The sequence below is a fragment of the Nylanderia fulva genome, unplaced genomic scaffold (genome assembly GCF_048542155.1).
Source record: "Nylanderia fulva isolate GAGA-0341 unplaced genomic scaffold, ASM4854215v1 Scaffold259, whole genome shotgun sequence".
NCBI lineage: Eukaryota > Metazoa > Arthropoda > Insecta > Hymenoptera > Formicidae > Nylanderia > Nylanderia fulva.
In genome coordinates, this window is record NW_028190324.1 from 123,400 (window position 1) to 132,762 (window position 9,363).

Below are 9,363 nucleotides of genomic sequence, written 5' to 3' on the forward strand. Positions count from 1 at the left end.
TCTCTCCGTTTTTATGTTATACTATATGTTCTATACAATGACGATTGCAGATAACTTCTACCATCTTATTTTATGATTGCTTATTTTTGTATAATGGCAGTAATAAAAGCTTACAAAGATAATGAAAAATATTAATTCGGGAAAGGCAATAATTTGTTACTTTCTAGAATTTTAATTAAATGGAGTCTCATGCATTTAACGTTATTGGAATATTTTTCATTACAAGGATTTCCTTTCAAGGCTACAGTTGTAGCGAAAGCCGCAGCATAAATTCCACAAGAGGTGCAATCCGGTTGTGTTTGCACTTCTTCGAAAATTATATCATATTTGTTGATCTTAGGATAACGAAGGCGAATATATTCTTTTTCTTTAGCAGCCAATGTTTCGTACGTAGTACCAGATAAGCTGTCGTACACGTGAAGTTTGGTGCCATCAAAATAAATACATCGCCAATGATCTGTGCAATTTCCGCCAATAATTTGTAAGCTTTTATTACTACGACTAGCTTCAATTATATGCGGGTATTCTATATATAACACACTTTGTGTTTCAAAGCAAGAAGTTTCTCTTATTACGCGTAAAAATAGATCTAACGATTCATCATTTAATTTACTCTTTATGGGCAATACATTTTTCTTCACTAATAAGAGCGAAGATATTATATTATCTAACATTTTTCTTTGCTTTTTTATATCATCCTCAGTTAGATCTCTTTTTTCGTTTGAGTAATCAGTTATAATGCAATCGTCATCTTGCTCCATTTCTGGAATAGCAACAGTGGTAGTAGTGTTTTCAATAACACTGTCCACTTTTATGTCATTTTTTTTAGCTACTTGTGCTTTGATGACATACTGCGGTTCTCGAATAGGCATATTTCTTGCCGCTCTACTATCTATTATTTCAGGAACCAAGCAATCTTCGTAGAATCGTGTAAGCTGTGATAACATTTTTGTTTCCCAAAATCTGTTATCACGCTCGACAATCGTGTACTTCAATCCAAGGGGTGTCCACACCCTTACGAAAAAGAACTACTGCCGATTACACATAAATATTACTAATAATTACATGGGAATATCGCTGGATATCACAGGAAATATTATTGGGTATTACAAAAATATTACTGGATATTACAAGAAATATTACAGGATATCACAGAAAATATTATTGACAATTACATAGAATGTCAATAATTATTTCGTACCACTGCCGAAATATATTACTGCCAAAATATATTATTGCCAAAATATTACTGCCTAAATAAAAGAGGCTTTTTGGAATAATTTCAGTAGAGTTACTGATAAGACAATATTTTAATAATGATTTCCAGTTAATTTTAAAAGATAATTAATAGACACAACGACCAAAATATATTATTACTTTTTTTTCATCATTGAAATAATAGTAAATATATATATTGGTGATGTGTCCAATAACTTTCGTTTTAAAATTAACTGAAAATTATATTACTAAAATATTGTTGCTTTATCAGTAACTACTGAAATTATCCCAAAAAACTTCTCCTATAAAATCTTATATGTTACTTCAATATACATTAAACACGTATATAATAAAATAATAGCTATTTATTGCATACAATTTTATATATATAATATATATATACAAATATATATTAGGTATATTTTTTATTTATTAAACTCAGAAATTTTTGCAAACTTTAATATACTCAGAAATATTGCATACTTATACTCAGAAAACTTGAAAAAAAACGAAAAGTATTCTTTGCATTATTGCATTTGCTACGAACAAAAAACTTAATTAAAATATTTTAAAAATTAAAAAAAAACTTAAAAAAGTCACATGTTTTGCACTTTGCATTTGCTGCAAACGAATTTTTAAAGAAAGTTAACAATATTTTTTTGCGTTATTACATTTGCTGCGAACAGCAGCTCGAAATAATTTTTCATTGTCCCGAGTCTTTCCTCCAAACCGTTCGTATATGTACGCTGTAAAAAAATTAGATTTGATGTAGATATCTTGAAAACACCGATTACAATATTTAATAATTCTCATTTATTTTATGTTATTATTTATTTTACCTGCAACATCTGCTACATGTGTAGGATCAAGCTGTTGTGTCGATGCTTTTGGGCAGTTTTTTCCTTTATTCGCATTAGCCTGCTTCCCTGTTAAGCTGCTTTCTCGCAGTTCCTCGCGATCGAACACTAATCCAAGTAATTCGCTTGCCATCATTGATAGGCCGTCTTTGTCATTCATTTTTTCCAATTGTTGATTGCTTAAAAACCGATCTCCAAAATATTTTCCATTTTCCTGTAAATTAAACAGAGAATTCTTTTAAAAATATATTACCATAGAGTACCATAAAATTACAAATTATTGTCTAATTTATTGAGTAAAATATTATGAATATATTGTTAACCTTTAATTTGTTCTCATTACTACTGATCGTCATCAGTTGTCGTTTCTCGTCACGTTTTGTTTCAACGGTTTTAAGTACACGATTTTTCTGAAAAATGTAATTTATAAGTTATTCTGAATTGTAACTGAGTCATTTTTCATGATAGTTTATTATTAAATATTAAATTAGTGTGTATAAGTATAAAAGTGTATATTTTGCTTTATAACTATAATCAACTTTGAATTCTTTTGTATTGGCCTTTTTAAAAACAAGATAAATTTAATATTACATTATAATATTAAATAATAAACTATCATAAATATTTATAAATAAATAAATATATATATGTATTGTGAATGAAATTTTACCATTTCATTGTCATCCTGTGGAACAATCGTTTTATTTTTATAAGGTACTCTAAAAACTGCGTAATCATCGTTCAATGAGTCTTCATTTATTGGCGGATCAAATGAATCTATGAAGCCGTCAAAGACAATTTTTTGGGCATTATCTTCGGCTCTCTCTTTATGTAAATTGTCTACATTCTGTAAAAGAAAAAATGTTTTACAAAATATCTATTTCTATTTTCTTTTGTTTAGTGAGCTGAAAATGCAGGTGTATATTCAACTTATTTTAAACTTTTTTTAAAAACTTATTTACCTGTTTTTTTGTTTCCCGTTCATTAACTTTTAAAAGTCTTAAAATTGTCGTCGTCATGTCTTTTATGTCTTTTAAATCTAAAAACAAAAAATATATACATATTGATATATAATTTTTAATAAAAATCTTATATTATTTGTACATTTGTGAAAAAAAAATAAATCTAAACCTTTTGCGCTAGCTATTTTTATTTCTTTATTTTCTTCTTTTAATTTTAAATTTTCGGCTTCCAACGCTCTATTTTTCTCTCTCAAAGATACCGTTTCTTCTGTAAATTTTATTTTATTGTTATGTGATGTTGATAGAGTTCTCATTGATATTGCACAATCATCATCTGATGACGAAGTCGAATCCGAATCTGCACGAGTCACCTATAGATATGTTGGAATTATTACAGTAAAAACATCTTTTATTTCTCAGTAATAAAAGTAATGCACTTTTTCAATAAATAAATAAATAAATAAATAAATAAATAAATAAATATATATATATATATATATATATATATAGATTCTTACACTTTGTGCCTCTGATTGTGATTGATCCTTTTTTTAAATTTTTTCCAGTATATTTCCCGCCACTTTTTTTGCAGCACTGGTTCGACGTTTATTTGTATCCTAGCAAACAAAAATACAAGACATATTAGTGACATTATTTTTAAAAATGTATATATTTACTGAATTATCTATTATATAACAATTAGTATAAAGTGTTTATGTGTTTAAGAACAAGTTCGTAAAATTTGTTCTCAAACACATAAAAACAGATTTTTATACTAATTGTTATATATATATATATATATATATATATATATATATACATAATAGATAAAAGTAATGAAAAGAATTGAAAGTATAATATGTAAAAAATCAAGCTATAATTAAGACATAAAAGTAAGACATTAATTAAATCAATTCTTAACATGATCAAAAAACATCAGAAATTAAAGAATTCACATCGCATATATCTTAAGTCTACAGTATTTTATAAATACTATTTTATTAATGTCTTACTTGTATGTGTTAATTGCAGCTTGAAAATTTTTTCATTTACAGCGCATGCATGTTAAGTCTACAGTATTTACATAATACTGTAGACTTTAAGATGTATGCGCTGTAAATTTTCTAATTTTTGATGTCTTTTGTTCACGTTAAGAATTGACTTTATTAATGTCTTACTTATATGTGTTAATTGCAGCTTGAAAATTTTTTCATTTACAGCGCATGCATGTTAAGTCTACAGTATTTACATAATACTGTAGACTTTAAGATGTTTGCGCTGTAAATTTTCTAATTTTTGATGTCTTTTGTTCACGTTAAGAATTGACTTTATTAATGTCTTACTTTTATCTTTTACGGCTTGAAATTTTTAATTTTTTTCATACCTTTAATTCTTTCTTTTTATCATCCTCTTCACTACTACTGCTGCCTTTCTTCTTAGCAGCATACTTCTTCCTATCTTCCTTCATTGGATTTGGCTCATCATATTTAAGATAATTTTTAAGCTGCGTGTTCATGCTTGTCCAATCTGTGAATATATAAATGTAGATATTTATAATTTTACAAATTTACAAGTATCCTAATTAAATAATATTTGTCACTGCCATATATGCAGTAAAGTAAATATAATAAAATTTTTTATTTAAAAACTATACTCATATTAATAACCTCCAAATCCTAAAATGGACACGATGTGCGGAGTCCACTTGCAATTAAGAAATTTTTTCTTCATTTTTGCATTCAGTGGACCAACGATGCAATTCGCCGGCCAACGAATAACTACATGTTCACCGCTTTTTATAAGTGCATTTACACGTTCTTCTTCTTTCACTGTTGTTAGCCATGCGAAATATCCAACGGCTATATTTCCGTTCTCGTTAGGAAACTCTACGAGAATACACTTTTCATCGTTCAACTCCTCTGTGTCATTCACCTCCATTATCCGATAAATACTATAATTATCTATACTTTCCAAATTCCTCCGAATTCCTTGTTAGCACGATCGTATCGCGAGTATGATTCTTTCTGGTTTATCGCGTTATCCTTATGCGCGTACGCATGCGTTCCACAACGCATGCTCAACGCGCAACAGTTTGCATATCACCTCGTTATCACGTGGCTCTATGTTTTTGTATACATTACATCGATGGTTTTGAAACGAAGTATTGAGAATAATGAAACGAGGCCCTTATAAAGAACATTTGAAAAGGACTGGCGACCTTCCTCTATCGACAGACTATTCTCGAAAGAAAAGACGAGTTGGTGTTGGTGAATGTAGTACGGGCAAGAGAACGACATACAATGAAGAGGTTATGTCCCCTGATGCACGTGTAAGTACATAATAAATAATTATAAATTTGCATTTTCTAAAATATAATTGTAATATTTGATTTACTTACATGAATTTTGAAGTTATAATTTTATTGACATATGTTTTTCTTTATATGTTAAGTATTTGCAATTTGTATATATATGTATTTTGACACATGAATATTATGTGTAGAATGGACTACCGTTTGATGATCTGCATGAAAATGAAGATTATGTAAATCAACAGGAACTACTAGACCATTTATGTATTGCAAATCTTGATAATATTGATGATAGTAATTCATCGGTTCAAGAAATTGATGACAGTGACCAGCAAAGTGATACAAGCATAAGCGATGATAATAATGATTATGACAATATTGAAGAGCACAAATCATCAAGTGTTAGCGATTTCAATGAAGGCTCCGAGAATTTCGAATCAGATCAGGATGAAGAAAATTTTGAAGATGAAAATATTAATGTTGAAAAGCGTTGTCCCAATCATGACGTACAGGTAAACAAATAAATTAAAGTTATTATTACGCATACAATATTTTTAATAATATTTAAAAAATATTACAGTGCCGACAAGTTTTATATGAGGGCTGCGATTTAACAAAAGAAGAAAGTGTACTTCTAATAATGAGTGTAGCCTTACATCATCATTTCACTGATGCAGCATTACAATCTTTCATCCAAACCATTGATTGTCATCTTCCTCGCACATGTCACGGTTCGAAATATCTATTTTGTAAATCTGTACCAAAGCAGACTTATCATGTATATTACTTTTGTCCACAATGTATACTTATTTTACATGTTGACAATGACTGCATTACTGTAAAATGCGATAATTGTTCTGAGCAGTATAACCCATCACAGCTCAAAAAAGATGGAAAATTTTTTATATATATACCGCTGAAAGAGCAACTAATCGAGTTAGTTAATTCTAAGGTTTTTATGCAATTTCGACAGGAAAACGAAAAGGAAAGTGACGTTATCAATGGTAAAGTGTACCGTAAACTGAAAAGAAAAAATATTATAGGGGAAAATGACATTACTATTCAATGGAATACAGATGGCGTACAACTTTTTAATTCTTCCCTATCTTCTTTATGGCCAATTTTGGTAACAATTAATGAATTGCCTTATCGTATTCGAAAACAACAAATATTGCTAACTGGTTTATGGTTCCAATCAAGTAAACCTCCAATGAATGTTTTTCTCCAACCTTTTCTTGAAGAACTGATAGATTTACATTTTAATGGCTTTGAAAGCACGACATTCATTCACCAAGAACCAATTCTTATAAAAGTCCATACATTGCTTGCTCCGGTTGATTCTGTTGCCAGATCAGCCATTCAGGGTATAAAGCAGTATAATGGAAAGTATGGGTGCCCATATTGTTATCATAAAAGAAAACAAATTTGTATAGAACAAAATAGGCGAAAACGAGTATACTGTGGCAATATATGTACTTTACGTAAACAGAGCCATTACGTGCGTCATGCTGAAAAAAGTCAAGAAAAAAATAAACCAGTTAAGGGCGTCAAATGGCCATCAATTGTTACACTTATACCACTGTTTAACGTCATTTCATCATTTCCGCCGGAATATTTGCACAGCCTGGCAGAAGGTGTAATTAAACAATTTTTGATGGCATGGTTTGATTCTAGCAATCGTGAGAAAGATTGGTCCTTACGTAAGAACGAAGTGCTCTTTGATAAAAGATTAATGAGCATGAAACCTACCTCCGAAATAACTAGAACACCTCAATCAATAACACAACGGAGATTGTGGAAAGGTGCAGAATACAAAAATTTTGCTTTATATTATTCTCTCATATGTTTAAAAGGGTTAATGCCAAATAAATATGTACAGCATTGGTTGTTACTAGTTTACAGTATGCATGTTTTTCTAAGTACAACAATATCTCCTAATAATTTTATCATAGCTACGTTTGCGCTCCAAAAATTTGTACTTGATACTGAAAAATTGTATGGAGCAATGTTTATGAACTACAATATACACTTGATGTTACATATTCCAAAAGCTGTAAAACAATTTGGCGCTTTGTGGGCATGGTCAACTTTTCCGTATGAAGATTTTAATCATACTATACAATCACTTTTTAACGGCACTCAATATATTCCGGAACAAATCTGCAAATTTTATTCTCGTATAAGATACGTAAAACAAAGTTCAGTTTTTGATCAGCCTAATTGTAGTAAAAAAGGAAAGGATCTTTTTGATTCTATTATAAAAGAATGTCGAATTAAAAGATGCATGGAATATGGAAATTCTTTGCGAGCATTTGGTTCTGCAATTATCATAGAGTTATCATTAATAGAAAAAATAACTGTCGAACAATTTTTGGGAGAATCAGTTAAAAACAAAGCACTAGCTTATCAGCGATTTATATACCAAAATATTCTCTATCATGGTTCCAATTGTACTCAACTAAAAAAAAGATGTAACAGTACAATTTTAACTACAGATAGATCGTTATTAGATATTCAATATCTATGTATAGCAGAAACATCAGCAGGCATAAAAAAACAATTGTTAATTTGTAAGGTATTGCAAACACTGCGTGGTGATGAAATATGTAAAAATAGGAATATAACGTCAAATCTTTTCTCTTACGTTATAGAAAAAACAGACATTATTAAATGTGTATTTCCTTCTGCGATTAGAAAGAAATGTATTAATATTCCTGTTTATTCCACAAACAATATTAATTATGATAATAATAAGCGATGCATAATACCTCTTGTAAATAATATAGAAACTGATTGAATTATATAAATAATAAGAATTATGAAATAAGTTTATAATGAAAAATGTAAATGTAAAAAACATATGTAAAAGTAAAAATGTAAAAAAATGTAAATTTAAAAATCTATACATGTAAAGCAATAATTGTTTTAACATTTGTATTAAAAGTCTTTTCTTCCAAATAAAAAATAACGTTGATAGTATGTAACTTATTGTACGTTATTCACTTTGTGACATTGTAAATTTTAACATTGTAAAAAATTTTAACATTGTAAAAAATTATTTATTGCAGAAAATATGGAACATTAATTTTTAAATATTTTAGACATTAAAAAACGTTCAATAAAATCTTTCGTAAATAATTAAAATAAATAAAAGCAAAAACTTATTAAATATATAAATAATAATTTATACTATATATTTATAAAACATTTATTTTTTAATTAAATTTACATTATTCATATATAAAAACACCTAATATTATTTGTATCTTTGCAAAAATATTTTGCTGCTTTATTTGAAAGAAATATTTAAACCTTCTAGCATAACAAAATTTTAAAGTTTTTATATTTGCAATAACATTTTCAATATTTCTGCTTATATTATATAATAGAATTAATCATGAGCGACATCCAGTAATATTTGCGTGTAATTTGTACCCTCAGTAGTTATTACATATGCAGTGATCTTTCTAGTGATACCCAACAGGCGAGTAATATTCGTCTGTATTCCGTTGCTAGTAATTATTATAGAGGCAATAATATTCGTCTTGATAATTACAGAGCCATCAGTAATAATCACACAGCCGCGTGTAATAATCACACGGCCGGCAATAGTTCCTTTTCGTAAGGGCACAGCAAAAATGCAATAATTTCTTTGCGTTATGTGGAGCTGTCCCTGTACTTGGAAGTAGTAATTACGTTTTGAAATTTATATATGTATATATATAGATATATATATATATTAATTTCAATATATACATATATATAAATTATTATTTATCTATTACATATACGATACACCTTTTATTCAAATAATAGAAAAAAACAAAGAATGAATAAAATTTATTCATTTCATTTTTATTTGTTTTATAAAATTTTTATTCAAAATAATATATTAGCAAAATCATTTATTGCGACTTAAAATCATAATATTACGCTAATCGATGTACAGCATTCATCTTATAAGATTTCCATGTGTTACTACCTCACAATACTATTATAAATAAATGTGAAATTT

General features: G+C 28.2%; 3 protein-coding genes across 4 annotated transcripts; 1 reads left to right on the forward strand and 2 right to left on the reverse strand.

The window, feature by feature from the left end:
• Positions 1-1,565: 1,565 nt before the first annotated feature.
• LOC114933967 (uncharacterized) lies at positions 1,566-3,353 on the reverse strand. Its single transcript, XM_029306552.2, has 6 exons — positions 3,207-3,353; positions 3,038-3,114; positions 2,746-2,922; positions 2,399-2,485; positions 2,058-2,289; positions 1,566-1,964 (listed from the first exon to the last, which is right to left on the reverse strand). The coding sequence occupies exons 1-6, from the start codon at positions 3,349-3,351 to the stop codon at positions 1,864-1,866; spliced, it is 819 nt and encodes a 272-aa protein (XP_029162385.2). The 5' UTR covers positions 3,352-3,353; the 3' UTR covers positions 1,566-1,863.
• On the reverse strand, positions 3,342-5,685 carry LOC114933873 (uncharacterized). The gene is made up of 4 exons (XM_085483553.1): positions 4,705-5,685; positions 4,422-4,564; positions 3,556-3,654; positions 3,342-3,408 (listed from the first exon to the last, which is right to left on the reverse strand). The coding sequence occupies exons 1-3, from the start codon at positions 4,973-4,975 to the stop codon at positions 3,589-3,591; spliced, it is 480 nt and encodes a 159-aa protein (XP_085339679.1). The 5' UTR covers positions 4,976-5,685; the 3' UTR covers positions 3,342-3,408; positions 3,556-3,588.
• LOC114933874 (uncharacterized) lies at positions 5,086-8,327 on the forward strand. Of its 2 annotated transcripts, none has more exons than XM_085483550.1 (3): positions 5,086-5,366; positions 5,540-5,860; positions 5,929-8,327. In XM_085483550.1, exons 1-3 carry the CDS (start codon positions 5,211-5,213, stop codon positions 8,143-8,145), a joined length of 2,694 nt encoding a protein of 897 aa, XP_085339676.1. In that variant the 5' UTR covers positions 5,086-5,210; the 3' UTR covers positions 8,146-8,327. The 2 variants fall into 2 exon arrangements, with proteins under 2 accessions (XP_085339676.1, XP_085339677.1); XM_085483551.1 differs by having other exon boundaries at positions 5,594-5,860.
• The last annotated feature ends 1,036 nt before the right edge of the window (positions 8,328-9,363 follow it).

What these genes read in the sequence shown, in the direction of transcription:
- LOC114933967 (XM_029306552.2), bottom strand. Translation starts at nt 3,351, where the DNA reads ATGAGAACTCTATCAACATCACATAACAATAAAATAAAATTTACAGAA. An exon ending in AAAAATAGCTAGCGCAAAAG is followed by an intron (nt 3,115 to 3,206) that starts GTTTAGATTTAT and finishes TTTTGTTTTTAG; the next exon opens with ATTTAAAAGACATAAAAGAC. An exon ending in ACATGTAGCAGATGTTGCAG is followed by an intron (nt 1,965 to 2,057) that starts GTAAAATAAATA and finishes ATTTTTTTACAG; the next exon opens with CGTACATATACGAACGGTTT.
- LOC114933873 (XM_085483553.1), bottom strand. Translation starts at nt 4,975, where the DNA reads ATGGAGGTGAATGACACAGAGGAGTTGAACGATGAAAAGTGTATTCTC. An exon ending in GTCCATTTTAGGATTTGGAG is followed by an intron (nt 4,565 to 4,704) that starts GTTATTAATATG and finishes ATATATTCACAG; the next exon opens with ATTGGACAAGCATGAACACG. An exon ending in ATAAAAAGAAAGAATTAAAG is followed by an intron (nt 3,655 to 4,421) that starts GTATGAAAAAAA and finishes TTTGTTTGCTAG; the next exon opens with GATACAAATAAACGTCGAAC.
- LOC114933874 (XM_085483550.1), top strand. Translation starts at nt 5,211, where the DNA reads ATGAAACGAGGCCCTTATAAAGAACATTTGAAAAGGACTGGCGACCTT. An exon ending in TTATGTCCCCTGATGCACGT is followed by an intron (nt 5,367 to 5,539) that starts GTAAGTACATAA and finishes TATTATGTGTAG; the next exon opens with AATGGACTACCGTTTGATGA. An exon ending in GTCCCAATCATGACGTACAG is followed by an intron (nt 5,861 to 5,928) that starts GTAAACAAATAA and finishes AAAATATTACAG; the next exon opens with TGCCGACAAGTTTTATATGA.